Consider the following 17,148-nt stretch of genomic DNA (forward strand, 5'->3'; position numbering starts at 1 on the left):
CCGACCGAATCCAGGATGAGTGGAAATCTGTTTGAATGGGAGAGGGGACAGATATACCTGCCAGAGCTAATGAAACATGAGCTCTGCAGATTTGTCTGGTTCCCAGGCTATCAGTTATTAATACTCAGCTGCAAACAGAACAATAGACCATAAGCTGATGTTTTGCTACCAGATGCATTTGAAAAACTTTTTGTATGTGTGCATCCAATCCATGTGCCAGGTATCATATCTATGGGAGGAGATTCTCTGGCTGCAGCAGTGTCTCAGTCCTTCCCAGTCGTCCTGTTCCTGTACTCTGCAGACACGCCTCAAGATGCTGCAGGCTGTCTCTCAGCTGCAGGTAGTACAATGCTCAGTAGACTTGCCCTCAATATCACAAACTATTAGGACTGTGGTTTTGTAACTGAAATTGTTGTGGTTATGGTAACTATGACCTCATAACTTCATGGTCTGAAAAGTTTTAGTGAATACCCTCATTCTATGCATTGTCCTTCTGCTCTAAACAGAGACAAAAGGACCTAACAGCAGTACAATTATTATCTGATGTCTTTCCTCAGGGAATGCTGGGAACCCAGGACCTCGGTCAGGTGTATTTTGAGCCAATCAAAGACAAGCATGGTAACGCCCTGCTGGTGCTCCTGAAGGACATGAATGCATGTCCCAACCTGGATGGTGTTCGCTGGACGCAGCTTTGCAAACTCCAGCTCCAACGCAAGTCCATCTCGTCCCCAGATGAGCCCACTGCCTTGGACGTGCTTCTCATCACACTCCATGTGAGTCCTACAGGAATAGAGGGGCAGTGATTGGAAGTTAGTTCAGTTGTGGAAAATGGGTTATTTTTGCTTTTGTTTTGGAGACAGGCTGCTTCCACAGCAGTCAGGAATGGTAGGAGTTTTGTCAGCAGTGGTTGTGGTTTTTATCAGGCTCATTCTTTGCATTTTTTGTTACCCGGAGATTTAGCAAGATGAAACACTTTGTCAACAACAAAATGCCCCCAAAAGCACTGCAAAACATTTATTTATTGGTATCACTCTAATGTTTTTAAACTCTCATTCACAGAAAACCAGCAAACATGAGGCTCCGTGGCTCAAACAATAGGACTGTAAATTTAAATGTGCTTCCAATTATGAGTGCTTGTGCAGACACTTTATTTAGACAAACATTAATCATCATGACTCTCCTCTTCCATTTGTCACCTTCTTTGTAAGGACGCACATTATATTGACTTGCCATCAAATAAATTAAAATGTCATTTCAGGTCTTGGACCCATGCCAACCCAGCATGAATGTTAAACATTTCAAAGTCACTTTACTTTTAAAAGCTGCTCATTCAGGCTGTGGAAATTGGACAGCTACATTTGAATTTCAGCATTGTGGGCGTCATGATGATAATCTAGCTAATTGTTGTTGTTTTGTGTTTTGTAACTAATGCTGTGTGGCTGTTTTGTTCAGAACAACCACAATCTGGATCTAGACCACAAGTTGATTTTGTCTATATAGCCTGGTAAACTTGATACGATTGTTGCAATGCTGTTTTGTCTCCAATGTAAGATGGTTTGGCCTTGTGGTTTCAAAACAATGGTGGAGACTCCCTTTGGCAAAACCACATTTCACTGAAATATTTGTTTTGTGGCCAGTTATGAACAAATTGTATGATGAAAGACATAAAATGTGCTGATGGGCTATTTTGCAGTGCTGACTCCCACTTTAAACATGTTGGAACAACTTTAGACTGAAGTCTCTCAAGGACTAACAACAGCAAAACATGAAAACAAAATAATTTTAATGAATAAGAGGATGCTTACAAAATTAGAATCAATGTCACCGCACAATCAACCCCAGTCAACACTGCCATACCGTCCTCTTAATTAGTCTCTGTCCACCTGCTGTTTCCAGGAGAAGCTGGCGTATCACAGGCGAAGCAGGAAGATGTTGTCTCCAGGCTTATACCTGGGCTACCTGAAGCTGTGCACATCAGTGGAGCAGATCAGAGCGCTGGTGCCCCAGAAACTCCCCAATGTCCTCTGTCACACCAAAATTCGGGATAATAGCAACGTATCCAGGTGGGGATCATATGCCTCTTAATTTGTGTCAGTGTATGTTGGTTTTGGACGGGCGTGAGGTCCAGTGGGTTGAAATTGTCTGTATTTGTATGTGGGTGAAAAGTTGGTTCTTTTCTAAGACAGAAAGTCAGCAGTTTTGAGACACCTGAATATACTGAACAATGACAAAGTTACCTATGAGGTGGATTGATGCACCCTTTATAGCATTTCTGTGAGTGTGTATCCTATGTGTGTTGTTTTAGAGAGGAGTGGCAGTGGCTGCAGGCTCTCAGCTCTCTGGAGGAGTCGCTGGAAATGGACCAAGAAGTACAGAGTGCTCCACATCGCCTCCTACAGGACCTGCGCAGTGCCATCAAGGACCTGATGGCACACATTAATGTCCCTGGCAATCAGGTCAGAGTTAGGCCATAGTCAATCTGAAACGGTGTGTAACTTTGTCCATAAGAATAAGGTTCTATAGTGAGATTTACAACCATTTCTTTACCAAATGCAAAAAAATGTATTTTGTGTAGGACTGATTTTGACTGATACCGTGGCACCAGTAGAAACTCCTCAAAAGATATCCAGCCAAGTTCCAAAGGCAGGCAGTAGCAAGAGCTCAAAGCAATGAAAATGGCTGCAATGGATGATCAGCCAGTTCTGGTTAGACCACTAATTCTACATGATTTCTGTAAAAGAACATGGTTTGAATTCCAGCACAAAGGCAATCATTGTCCATTTGGCTTTAACCTTTTAACACCCAGTGTTCCAACTAGCACTATTCAAAACTTTACAGACTGCTACGATGTACTATGAAAGGTTACATGAATATGAACATATATATATATGTATGTATGTATCGATAGATTAGACATCCGAATGTAGAACTGAAACCTTAAATATGTAGTTTACTAGAGGGGATGGATAGTTTAAAAACAACAAATATGGCTTTAGCACAAAGATACTTTTACTCTTGACCTGCTCCACAAAAGAGCCCAACAGTGTATTAGTGATATGCAATAACCCCTAATTACAGCAAACCATGCAGTTACCATATTCCTTACTTCTCATTCCACTATTGGAGTTGGAGCCTCTGGTTCTACTTTCAAGATACTTAACTGAGTGAAAACTGACTTCATGGTGGCCTAGCCGTCTATGATCCATATCCTGTAACTGTGATTTTTTGTGGTTTGAGTGCCACCAGGGACTCTTTACTACTATCTATCAAATAAAAGCCTTAAAAATAAATACATTTTAAAAGATACAAATGATAATGGTAATCTTGCACAATAAGAACATTGCATGCATATTAAAATGAAATTTAAGTGGACATGATGTCAGTATTCTGTCTCTGCTTTAAGGGTAGCCTTAAATTAGGTTCCAGTGGTTCCAAAGGCCCACTGAGATCACCTGTCTCTGTGTGTCTAGGCACAGGACTTCCGTATCTACAGCCAGGAAGTGTTGGAGTTTGGGGAGAAAGTGTCCTTCCTGCTCCTCCTGCCACCTTCAGATGAAGTGTGCACAGCTCCTGGTCAGAATAACCCATACTCCCCCCGCTCTGGCTTCCTCACCCTGCCCCTGCAGATCTTTGAACTGGGTCAGTATATAAAATTGTAGGCGGTTTCCAAATCTATATGTTTCTGTATTTACTGGCACAGCAATTTACCTTTTTTTTCTTGTTGGATTCCCTTTCTCCCACAGTCCACTTTAATGCATATAGCCCCAGTTTCATTGGCCAGTACTGCAGAGTGTCAGCTTTGCTGGAGCTTGAGTCCCTCATGTCCCAGCAGGCACTAAGGGAGGCCTTCTCCGAGGCCGAGCTCCTTGCTGCTAAGAAGAAACACCAGCAGGTCCAGGAACACATGCAGGTATCTGGAAAAGATATATTTTTACACACTCACTGCTGCAACATCTAGGTGTCTAGATTATGTACTGTAAAACTAGTATTTGTGTGGGAGATGGATTCAAATAAATCCAATAATACATTTGATTGTTACTGAGATCAACTATTATGATCTTGATGATTGTACAACAGCAAATGGAGGAGGTATGGCGTGATGCAAGGTGGATCATGGACGCCTTGCAGTATGCCCGCTACAAGCAGCCAATGGGCGGTATCTTCATAAGCTGGATAATTGACTTTTCCAAGGAAGTGATCCCCGACAAGCCTCCCTCCACCTCCTCTCAGCCAGACTTTATGCCCTCTCCCATGCCTTCACCTGAACCCTGCCGCAAGCACTCAGGTCAGAATCAACTCTTACAACAGAAACATGTCTGATTCTACGGTTAAATGATATAAATATAGGATTTCATATGCAATTTACAAACAGGACTAACATACGAGATATTCTTTATTTATTATTAACAAGTACTTATTCTCACATATTCTGCAGATTTTGCTGGGTTATCAGATGAGGAGGGCTCTTCTGAGGTCTTCCTCACCACCGACAGTGACTACGACTCCAGCCGTGCCCAGAGCCCCCGTGAGCTGGATCTGTTGCCCCCCTCACCGCTCTCATCCTCTGCGCCGCTGGAGCCCCGTGGTTTCCTGCGTAGTGACGGCAGCAGCTCAGGAGGAGGGTTGTGTGGGGATGGACGCGGAGGGGGAGCGCTAAGGGATTCCACGCCAGATGTCCTCCAGGCATCAGAGCTGCTGCACGGGAGGGAAGGTGAGCGGTGTGGTGGAGGGGGAGGAGTTCGGTGTGGTGGGGAAAGGCGCAGGGGGGCCCCGGAGCTGTTTGACAGTGACTTCATCCTACCCAGCAGGCAGATTGAGCTGTTGCACATCACAGAGAAGAGACAGGCCTTCTGTGTGAGAACCAGCAGCCTGGAGTTCCCTTCCACCACCTCAGCCCACCACCAGCCTTACTGCTGCCACACTAATTGCCCCTTGCCCTCCACCTCACCACAGCGAAGATGGCTCAGGCCCTCATCAGTGGAGCGCTGTTGCTCGGCTGAGCGCTGCCTACCGCAACTTCCACCAGCGCGTACGTTATCGCAGGACAGTGGTACACAGAGACTCTCCTCACCATCGCCTGCTACCCTCAGGAAAGGCTGTCATGCCACACTCAGAGTGTACCCACAGTACCGCACAGGCCTGCCAAAGGAGACCAGTGTTAAGGTATAGATATGTTAACGTAATTCACCTTTAAACTGTTGTTGTGTTTGTGACATGCTGGTAAAAGCTGACTGATAGCTTCTCCTCCTGTGTTTCAGCTTTGTGTGACTCCAGGAACATCAGCACGGGAGATGGTCCAGCTGGTGGTGCAGGAAATGAACGTCGTGTCTCGGCGCATGCTCGGCAGCAGCGGAGGCGGTGGTGAACAGGAGCAGTGTGTGTACTACAGTCCTGAACAGTTGAAGCACTTTGGCCTTGTGCTGGTTGTGGATAATAGAGAAAAGTGGCTTCAGGATGATTTCTGTCCCCTGGAGCTCCAAAACCCGTGGCTGAGGGGCAAACTGTGCGTTCGCATTAAGGAGTATTCACCACTAGCGCTCAAACACAGCCAGGCCACCACAGTGTGATACTTCTAGGAGAGAGAATGAGTTAAAGAAAACGTTTAAGAGTTCATGCCATGTGCAGATTTTCTTTAGATAAATGTGTATTGAAATTAAGGAACTGTTACATTTGTACAAACAGGCTCTTAACAGGCTCCTAAACTCTACACTATTTTCTCTCTCACTGTGGTGTTACCGTCCACAACTGCAGCTATAACATATTGTCATGCTGTGTTTTTGTTATCTGAAAGGCTTCTGTTTCCATGAAATGTGTTCTCCCGTATGTAGGACCTTTTTTATGAACATCAGAGACCCTCATATGGACACCAAATGAACAATAACAAAATGGAACAAAGAGAAAAGAGTTTTTTGTGCTGTCAGAAATCATTGGGAAAAAGATTGTGATGCTGAGCAAGATTAATGGAGCGTAACTTCGACTTCTGGCATGATTGACGCCGGCACATCGGGCCATGCACGTTGCCAAAACGTCATGGGCAGCATCGTTGCCTCCCCATCCACACGCGGACACGGCTTTTCCTATGAACTCTCTTATTGTGTCATTCCCAAAGAGCTGTCGGCTGCAGCCGCCCGGCCCCATGTTCCCAGGATGTGGGCTCTGGACCCGGCCCAGAGGGCAGGAAGGAAGAGAGAAGTACAGAGGGGGGCTGGCGTCTCCGCTTGGGGACGCAATCGGCCTAACGATTTGGCCCGTCAGCCTGTCACTCAACTGCTCTTGGCCACTGTACTGTCTGGTAGTGAAGCAGCCAAGCAAGGGGGAGAGAGCTTGATAGAGAGCGAGAGAGAGAGAGAGAGAGAGAGAGAGAGAGAGAGAGGGGCGAGGAGGAGGAGGGTGAAGGCTGAATCTTTTAGAACCTGGCACTGGCTCTCTGGTGCTCTTTTTCTCCCTTTTGCAGCAACAAATCCTCTGTATAGTAGACTCAGTCGTAGTGTAGCTAACATATACAATCATCTCATTTTGTGAAGTAACACAAAATAAAACCAGCTAATTTGGATTTTCACAACAGAGAAAAAACAAGCAATACTTGACTCTTTTTGTTTTTCTAATAGATAGAGAAAAGCATGTAAACCTTCCAGAATTGTGCTGAGTACATCTAACGTACTGTAGTCATGCTGTGCTAAAAGTTAACCAGTTCAGTGTTTTGTTGTGTTTGGTTCAGTGGTATTCCCAGATGCATCAGAAAATGGTGCCCATCAGTCTAGAGCAGTGTCCCCTAAAGGGATTCTATTGTGAAAGGGTTGTTAAGGGGCCCGGTGTTGTTTAGCAAAGTGACACACTGTGTATTCCAGAGTGTCTCCTAAACTGCTTCAAGATAAGTTATATATGAAAGGACTAAACTGTAAGATGGTTAAAAATATATTTTACAGACTCTCAACGAACCATGAGTCATGTGACTAATGAAGAATAGTGAAGGCATCAGTTGGCTAGTTGTCGGTTGCCTTGCTATCTTGTCTGTACTGAAGGCGAAGACGCGGGTAACACGACTGTAAAACTCTACTGCAAAGGAAAAAAACGCAGTAAAGCTTGTTAATCAACCTGCCGCGTTTCTTTATTCTTTCACCTCTATTTAGTTTGACAAATTGTGATTTGTAGCAAGCCAACCTCCCTCCAAAATATGACATTATATCTCCTATGCAACAATTTCTTACTTTTAGAATGCGCACACAGCGAGGCGCAGACAAGTGTAATCTTCGATGCAATTTCATCAAAATTAAAACATCAAAAGATAGCCGAAAACGTTAATAAAGGATGGTGTACTGGAGAAGAGTTGTGTGACGTGTTTTAATCTTGATGGAATTATATCTGTTATGAACATTCATGCAAACATAACTTGTAGTTAATCAGATTTTGAAAACCACATCCCTTCACTCAACAAAACATCAATAAACGTAGTTTTCAATAATCATTTCATACTGAAATGTGTCCATTGTAACATTTTTAAAGTAAAATCTCATAGACCAACATGGTCAAACCCACAGTCAGTGTCGTCTATTAGATAACATTGTAATAGCTCGCACAGCCAATTGTCAGTAAACATGCTAGCAGATTAACTCGCGAGTGCTAGCTTGTCTACCCTGATCGGTTATGTGACCCTCGCCTTGCAAGTCGTAGCGTTCAGTCAAGAGTTTTCCATGACACACAAATTTCTTGCGATTACCTCAATTACCAAAACACTGATGCAGGTATTGCACTTTTGGGATGAACCACATAATAAATAAGGCCTCTTAACAATCTAAACCATCCTTTTTAGTTAATTTTTGGGAACCTGTGCCAAGGTTTGGTTTCTCTGTTCACACTATACAGTCTGTGAAACCTCACAACATTACATTTGAAACAGTCTGTGCATTGTTTACATCGAACACCGCATCTCACACTCACAGAAACTGAAGGCTGTTGTGTTTTATTTATTTTTTTCAGCATACGATAAATACTTTGTTCCTGCTGTAAAACCTCAACCAGGCTCAGCAACATCATTATAATAACGCCCAGCATTTCCAAATGTAGCACCAGAAAGGTCCAAAAGAGGAGAGTTTGATGGGTGAAGTCAGTGGACCTGGCCTCGGTTACTGTAGCATTCCAGGTTCACAGGATGCTGTGGAACCTGTCACAAGGGGAGTTAACAGTGGTGTCTCTCAAAGTGTTTACAGAGTTTAGTTTCCTTACACCTTCAAATATGTGTTTACGTGTAACTACTGTATAACGATGTCTTAAGACAAACTGATGTTATAAGTTGTAATTGGTTTTACTAATGGCTTGAACTCTTGTGTTTGCGCTTAGATGTCTTCTTTATTCACATTGTTAAAGCAGTTTTTACGAGGGCCAACTGCAAAAGCAGATCACACAACCAGAAACCGACCCATGTACATAGACAAACAAGACCAGGGGATGAATGTACTGTATCTGCCCTAAATGTGCAAGTAAGTGAATGTGGGGTTGTCATCACTGCAGAGGTCTAAGGTCAGTGAAGTTATAGGCAGGGGACTGTCTTAAGATTATGCTGGGGGGGGGGGTTAAATTCCCTTTCCAGTCAAAAAATAAAGTAAAGCCCCATGTTTACAAGGAGCTGTTGGCAGATCCATCAGGCGAAGTCATGAAGGAGACATCACGTCACTTTTTTTAAAATCTATTTTTATTGAACAATAAATGAATATTACAAAATAAAAGCCTTAGTTGTTTATGTGGGTTTCTTCTCTTTTAACGGACCGCCGCACACGAGTGTAGGAAGTTTCTAACCTTCATGTGTGTCCCACTGAGCAATAACAACATCTTTAATGTGATATTGGCCTTTTTACACTTCCTGTTTGAGAGATAGACCACTTATAGTACTTTACGCATTAACTGCACTACATTGTCATAGTTCAAGAGCTGAAAAATTCCACCATGATATATATATATATATATATATTTTGGTGCACCTCATCAGCCATAAGGGGCATAACAAGCTTATATTTCAACTATGTGCAGATTAGATTTTCTTTGGGGCTTATTCTTTTAGTTTGGAGTTTCATCCACATGTATGATACACTCCCAAAAGCTGTTCATTCATCTGATACAAATGAGAGTAAATGACAAATAGAGGGCACTTGTTCCTACAGATGCTATATTGCAATGACCTCATTGGTGTTTGCCATCCAGTTGATGAAAACTGAATGGTGGGCAGCTGCAGACAAAATCTCACAGTATAAGTGGTGGGCATGGCCACATGAAGCCTGCAGCATGCACTCGCCAGGGATGAACAATGATGTTACTATTGCCTATGTTGTGGGAGTGTTTTTACCATCATTTTTGTAACAGGTTTGAATAGAGTTTAGGCTTAGCATTAGGAAAATACTTGACATAATGACATCCCCGCCACCAGTTTCAGGGTGATGTGCATTACATCAGCTTTACATTCTCAATGCAGTACTGTAAAGATGAGATATGCATGTTTGTAAAACTACTCATATACTTATACACTTATAGAATACTGAAATATAGTTTGCCAAATTTAGTGCTGAATTTTTCATTATTCATAAGGTTGAATTAACAATACATTTTAGAGGCAGACTATAACATGAAACTACACAGTAAACCTTGGAAAAGGTGATTCCACTCTTTAAAGTGACTGACAATTATATATTTTTGTCAGAACTAATCATCTCCAGACATTAAAGATGTTCTAGATGTTTAACTTCAGGGAACCTATGGCCTCCAGCCAGACTGATGAAACACTTTATTTTGAAAGTTTCGAGCCTGTTGCACCTGTAACCACACCCAGTAGTGATGTAACAGCAGTACACCCATGCATCACTGCAGCAAGGTGAGGTGTTGAACCCAGTGTTGGTGTTCATTTACATAAAAATCTTGCTAATACACACTTTAATTTTCCTAATTGTCAGCATTAATGCATTTAGAGATCTGTGATATTTCATCCAGTCAAACTGTTGAATTTTAAAATTAAACATTAAAAACAAACAATAAATGAAATAACCATGTGATTCATGTATGTATTTACTCTTAAAGGCTACATGTTCACTTGTACAAACTTAAAAGTAATGGAACTAAAAAGACTCATATACATGTGCATTAATGAAGCTTTATGTTGCACAGCTCTGTTATTATACAGTGTGTTAAAATGTTTAGTTGAATCATGATCCCAGGGTTGAATTCTGGCTGGCCAGGTTGCTTTCAGCAGGCTCATATCACAGCGCTCCCTTGCTAGCGCCATGTGTTTTTTCAGCCCTTGAGCAAATAAAATGCTGCATGCTTCCCTGTCAACAGATCCTACAAACACTAATGTGCAGATGGACACACAAACACGGAAAAACACACATTGGTGCACATAAGCGGCACGCACTCAAGAATCTTGACATTTAGATGTGTAAATGCACATGTATACCATGTAGAGGATTTACACTTTTGTACTTTATCGAGATTCAAATTCACACACACTTTCCCAAGCAGCTTATCACACACAAATCATGCCCGAATGCATCCTTGCCAACACACTACGCCTTTAAGAAAAGCCCTTTACCGTTTATTGACAGTAACCTAAGAATTGTACTGGAATTCTGACACCTCCTAATTTTAAACCTTCTGACTCCAGGAGGACCCGAGCTAAATATAACTCCTGGCATATATCTGAATACCTATAAAGAAAACATTCCAAAAACACCCTGAATAGTGGCTATTCATGCTCATAAAAGAGATTCAAAGTGGAGTGCACTTAGACTCGTGACTCATCAAAATATCTGCGGCGACAAAGTGAATTTGTGTATCTGGGAGAATCATTTGACAGGTGATTTCGTCAGCACCTCCCCTGGCTAGAGAGTTAAGCTTCCGCGCTGTAAATGGAAGAGTCCAAACTTCCAGTCGCATATGAGCCCGTGCTCCAGCTTGCATGCGGCTAAACTGATCTGCCTGCAAAACAGTAACCAATGAATCTTGGAAAGTGAGCAGGCTTCAGGCCCTAATCTCCTCTGTCTCAATGTCCCACCTCTATGCTCTTCAACTTGACCCTTCGTTAGGTCGTTTAGGATTATGGGCCGAAGGGTTGGTCCACACCTTGGCCAGATAATCTTACAAACACACACATATACAACCTTCTAGCTAAATTGCATGAATCAGAAACGGGCACATTTACCCAAGAACTTTCTTGTATTGATGGATGCTTAAACATGTGACTCTGGATGCAGAAATGTATTCAGAGGCAAATCACATGTGCTTTTCAACCAAACCAGTTCAATACACACACACAAAACACTTCTCTCATATGCTTCAAATTGAATAGACGTTCACACTATGTAGCAATTAGTTCAAATGTGAGCAGCTCTCTACTGACGCCACAGTGACATCCCTCTCTCCTCTCCTTCTATTCCATTTCTGCACCGACTGATCACCTGTTCCCCCCCCAGCCCCTCACATCCACCACCACCCCCTGCCCCGCCCTGCCTACCAGCAGCCGATTTCAGCCTGGCACTTACTGGCGGATTAGCGGCAGCGTATATGTATGCGTGTGCTGGCATGTGTGTGTGTTTCTGTATGTGTGTGTGTGCACTGGGTGGGAAAAGTGTAGCCTGCCACTACTGCATCACTCATTTCTCTCCCTCTCTCTCTCGCTCTCTCTCTCTTCCTCCCTCCCCAGGGCCCATAAACCTTTAAAGCACCTATAAAACACTTGCCGAGGCCTTTTTGAAGTTTTTATGAAGATCTGGCTTTATTGTTCCCAAGAGATGAGCCCCGCTCCGCTGGCGCCTCAGAGCTTTCTGGAAGTGCCAGTGAATTTGGGGGGGGGGCCTCTGGGTGGTAGCAGAGGAGGGAGTCCCAGGGAAAGAAGGGCTTGGAATGGGGGTGGGCACTGTGGAGCCTATGCTGTGTTCTTATCCCCCCCCAGTGCATATGTGTGTATTGTGTTGTGCATATGTGTACATGCATGCAAGTGTGTGTCAGGGTAGCGGTTTAGCTACAGATACAGTGTGAACATGAACAGTGACAACTTTATCTTTGGGTGTTGAGTTTATGTCCTTGAGGTAGATTATAGATTGAAGACAAATCAAATCAAATACAAAGTTCTAATAAAAGCACATGTGTTTGAACACAAGCATGCATGTGTTGCAGCATGTGTGTGTCTGCATATGCCTGCGTATGGGTTCGCAGATGATGGGGCCAGCAGGTTGCGTCCTTGTTGTTTGAAGTGGGGCTCTGTTGTTGTTCTCATAGAGCTAAATGAATGGAGCCGGACCCCCCTCCATCTGTCTGATCCAGCGGCACCGGCCCTCCCTCCCAAATCCCGGCTCCGACGCCCGACGCACCGACCCCCTCAAAGGAACAGTTGGCAAACGGACGGCCCATTAAACAGGCGAGGCCGACGAGCTTGTATCAGAGAGAGAGAGAGAGAGTGTGACACAGGCAGAGAGAGAGAGAAAGGAGATAAAAGTCGTCAAGAAATTTGTGTGTGAGGAGTGCATGGGTACATTGTATGTGTGAATGTGTCTATGAAATGCAAAACCTGACTGCTTCTTATCGCTTACGCTGCGTGTGTGTGTGTGTGTGTGTGTGTGTTGGGAGTGGCAGTTACAACTCAGTGGCCATGACATTAGCCATGCTGGTGGCTTTGACTGTGCCTTTGCCCTCCACAACCCCCATTGTCACAACGGTGTGTGTTCTCGCCTCCAAATCAAGGCATTGACAGGAAAATGTCTTCTTTTCTTAAATTTCCTCAGTCATCTGGCCCTCATTTGGTAATCCAGTTTACTTGCTTGAGTAGAACGTAGTAAATGGGATCTGATTAAATCACTTGTTTATTTATTGATTCCAGCTTTTTGTCATTAAATGTGTTTTAACCATAACCGGCCAAAATAGCTCATGAAAAGCGAGGAGATAATTGATCACAACTCAATTAAGTGTCCATCGCTGCCCAAAATGTTTAGTATGCACATTAATGTACACACACACCACAGAGACATCTGATCATTAACTATTGATCCACATAGAAATGACTCTCCAGTTAATGCTTAATGGTTTCTACATGTTTGGTGCCTCCTGTCACCCAAAAACAAGACTACATAAAATGGAAAAGTGTCACATCTTGGTGTAAAATGTCTCCTGTTGGAGGTCAAAGGAAAAACTGTTCATCCAACATCCTTGTGGAGTCTAACTGCAGCCCCCGATGCTTTCTGTGTCAACCATTTATCATAGTCTGCACATTTACAAACCACGCTGATTTGTTTGAAAGTGCTCCAAACTTCCCTCACGCACCGTGTTCGAATGCTGGGGAAAACAACAGCTTGGGTCTGCAGTGAAAGTTGGGTGCATGCAGAGGAGCCAGAGGGTTGGTCCGAAGAGAGCCAACACTGATGACAAAAAATCTAAGAGGCAGGCAAAGATGAGAGAAGGAAGGGGTAGTAAAGGGCCAACCGAGGGTATTCTGTGTTCAGTTTCAGTATCCTGCGCCTGGCAAATAACCTGAAAGCAATTTATTTTCTTTCCCCAGACATTTAGGATCAAATTCATGTTAGTCATTGACATAAAAGGATCTGAAAAAGAAAGGAAAGAGGAAAGAGAAAAACACCAGCTCGGCTTGATGTGTGCATGTGAGTGAGGACTTGGAGGATTCCAGTACCTCGGAATAAAAGGAGGAAATGTTTGGAAATGCAAAAGGGAGTCGGACTGCTAGTTTGAGTCAAATGGGGAATCCAGAAAACAAGAAAGGACAAATCTTGCGTTTCAGCCAAACGCTGTGACCGATGGGCTTGTACCCTACACACACACACACACACATTCACACATACATCCATATTAACCCCAGCTCCAGCCCCCTTTGTGCAAAGGATGATGTCATGCCTTCTGAAAACATGTGGGGGGGGCGGCGTCGGGGGGTTTAGGGGGGGATTCCTTTGGTCCTTTCAAGTTTGCAGGGGGAACCTTGGGCCGCGGCAGGGTAGACAGTACGAGGGCAGGAGGCTCAACGCTGCCACCCCCCACCCCACCCCAGCAAGCAGTCACATTAGGCACGCTCCGGCCACGCCATCAAAGGCCCGGCTCACAGCACAAATACACACACACACACACACACACACACACACACACTCACACACACTTGCATCTGCATATACAAAAGTATGAATGCACACAGTTGCTTCCCGACTGCATGTACGAACCTACAGACACTCTGACACAAGTCAAACGAGCATGTTCACACTCAGATGAAACAAACGCATGCCTAAAAATAACAACACACATGCACTCACACACAAAGAACATACACACACACACACTCACATACCAACAGATCAAACACGCACACACTTCAATCATGCCCACCCCCCGGCTGTGTTATTGTTTTGAAAATATGATTGCGGTGACGGATGGGGTGGGGAGAGGAGAGGGCTCTGGCAGGGGCGAGTGGCAGGGCCCCTCTATTGTCCCCGACCAGTGTGAGTCTGTGTCCATAGCTATAGAAACTGGGGCCACACTGGGAAGGCATGCTTTCATCTCCACCACAGGCTCACCGCTGGCAATAAGGGGTCAAATAAATCCCCCTGGATGCAGTGAGGAGGGGGGGAGTTTGCGGGCACACACACACACACACACACACACACAGACACACATTGAGCATGTTTACCTGAGCTATTGCTTGTTCGTCTGCCCTTGGCTATTAAAACTATTTTTGAAACTTCTCCATTTATCACTTCACTTCCCCTTTAACTGCCTGTGCTTTTTTTTCAACTGCCACTTCAAGTTCTTTTAGTGCTTCAACTTCAGCTACAACTTTGAAACAGAAGCATTTCAGCTTCCCCCAGTGCTTCTGTTTCAACTGCCACTTAGGCCACTTCAGTTTCGTTCAGTGCTTCAACTTTACCTACAACTTTAATTTTCAAGTTTTTTCAGCGACATATCAAAAATGGAAAAGAATCACCAATTTAAAGGGACAGTTCACTATACCGATAGGAATTATTGGTAGAAAGAAAATAGATCTTACATGAAACTGCTCACAACAAGGTCTGTGGGTTATCTTGAGTAACTGGGTATGGTTTCTAGAAAGAGACATTGCTGTTGAGTTTTTCAAATGTATTTTTTTGGCGCTTTGAGCACCACAAGCCGAGTGCCATCTAGTCCCATTATATTCAAAAAAGGCAGACAACTCTACGGTTGATATCTCCAAAACTTGGCAACTCACACCAAAACAAACTAGATGGATAAATAGCACTACAGGTAAGAGGAAAAATATGTATTTTTAAATTTGGGGTGAACTGATATTTAAGCTGTTGCAAATATTTCCACAGCAGTCTCTCAGTGAAGCAATTTTTCATGTTAGTGCTACAGAGAAACACTTGCACTTAACAGATGTGTGTATTTACTTGCTTTAATTAACTTTTTTTTTTAATGTATTTATCCAGTACAGCACACACTAATTAACATTAATGTCATGTAAATGTGCCAGATTAAGCCAAAAAGCAAATTTTCATCTGATTCTCATGTTGATATTGCTCGAATCTTAAGTATTATTACTTTCATGGAATTTTTGTACAATGTCAGACATGAAAGAGGCCCTCATCTCACCAACACAGAGGCGGTCTAAGTCACTTTGGGTAAACGCACCTTGAGCATGCAGCACATGTAACACCGGATCACAATGTTGATCATCAGGATTCACAATGTTGTGAGACATTCCAGACTTGGATTGCACACATACTTAAACACACACACACTATATACACAAAGACATGCAAAATTGTACAGACACGGTCTTTGACATACACACTGTTAGCAACGCGCTCACACATGCAAACAAATAAGAACTCACTCACATACATAGACAACTGTGCTGTGCAGAATTTGTATTTGACTGAAAGCCGTGGGCTTCCTTAGGAGATCTTCATGACTCATACTGAACAGATAGTTTGATGAACCTGCCATCATCTGCCCCAATTCTTCTTCTCTGCTGTTATATCACACATGTCCATCTCGGCTTCCCTGCCCTGCTGAGGACCAAACCCTTACAGTTTAATGTCAGACTCACTCATTATAATGCACTATGTAAGTGTGTGTGTGTGTGTGTTTGTGTGTACCTTCAGCCCAGCATGAAGATGTAAGATCTGGATAGTTGGATCAACTGACCAAACAGACAGGTAAATAGCCTCTGTAGCTGACTGGATCACCAGTTTCTCTGTCTCTCTCTCTCTCACACACATATACACAAAATGTTCGTATTGTGATATAATGGCTCAATAAAAGCTGATTTGAACAAATTTTAGGAAGACATATCAGCCTCAAGTTTACAAAACAATGAATGTAGCAGCTACTCTATTTAGCCGGGTGCAGATAGTTGCATCAACATCTAATGAACATAAAATATTATCAGTACACACACAATTGTAATTGTGTTGTAATTGTGTAATTCAAATGATTGATGTCTGATACATACATAGGGAAGACTTCACTGGACATGTTACGTACAAAGCAGGCAGCCAGCTGTACTGCTAGCACCTGTGTGTGAGCGGTGCGGTGGTTTGGGGTGTCTGGTGGAGCCAGAGCCAGTCAGAGAGTCACCAGGCCTGAGGAGAGGAGAGGAGAGAGGGAAGGTCAGCACCACCGCATGCCACAGACAGACTGACGATACTTCGACTGGGCTCCACGCCGGGGACCTGGCTGTAATTACACCACACACACACACACGCACACACACATATTCATACATGCACTCACACTGTTACCAGACAGACTGAGAAAGGTGCCCGGCTCCTGAATTCTGTCTCTCTCTTTCTGTCTCTCTATCTCGTTATAGTTTTATGTCCACCATGACATCCTCTATCACACACCTGAACAGCCTCAGAACAACATTTACAAGCAGTGTGAGAGAGGTAACCTAAAATAGAGACCTGATACATTGATTGCATGTCAGAAAATGGCCAAAATAACAGAAATTATATACAAAATGGCCTAAAGTATGTGGACATTATTTGTCCACATATGAAAATTACATCCATATGTGATTGTTGAACTTCTAATTTAAAAACCATGGGCATTAACATCCTGCTATAATAGGTTAAACTTTTGGAAAGGCTTTCCACAATACATTTTGGAACATGGCTGCAGGGATTTACTCCC

At 43.4% G+C, this 17,148-nt stretch overlaps 1 protein-coding gene across 6 annotated transcripts in view; it reads left to right on the top strand.

Moving 5' to 3' along the window:
* The window catches only part of LOC122867693 (ankyrin repeat and fibronectin type-III domain-containing protein 1), a 137,448-nt gene extending 128,730 nt beyond the window's left edge, over positions 1 to 8,718 (top strand). For all 6 annotated transcript variants that reach the window (XM_044178812.1, XM_044178816.1, XM_044178814.1 and 3 more), the window contains 9 exons: positions 221 to 340; positions 558 to 773; positions 1,897 to 2,063; positions 2,306 to 2,456; positions 3,471 to 3,639; positions 3,744 to 3,910; positions 4,078 to 4,285; positions 4,436 to 5,163; positions 5,259 to 8,718. In XM_044178812.1, coding sequence (XP_044034747.1) covers positions 221 to 340; positions 558 to 773; positions 1,897 to 2,063; positions 2,306 to 2,456; positions 3,471 to 3,639; positions 3,744 to 3,910; positions 4,078 to 4,285; positions 4,436 to 5,163; positions 5,259 to 5,567 — 2,235 coding nt within the window. In that variant the 3' untranslated portion in view covers positions 5,568 to 8,718. The remainder of the gene's footprint in view (positions 1 to 220; positions 341 to 557; positions 774 to 1,896; positions 2,064 to 2,305; positions 2,457 to 3,470; positions 3,640 to 3,743; positions 3,911 to 4,077; positions 4,286 to 4,435; positions 5,164 to 5,258) is intronic.
* Positions 8,719 to 17,148: the final 8,430 nt, after the last annotated feature.

The sequence above is a fragment of the Siniperca chuatsi genome, linkage group LG20 (assembly GCF_020085105.1).
Source record: "Siniperca chuatsi isolate FFG_IHB_CAS linkage group LG20, ASM2008510v1, whole genome shotgun sequence".
Lineage (NCBI taxonomy): Eukaryota > Metazoa > Chordata > Actinopteri > Centrarchiformes > Sinipercidae > Siniperca > Siniperca chuatsi.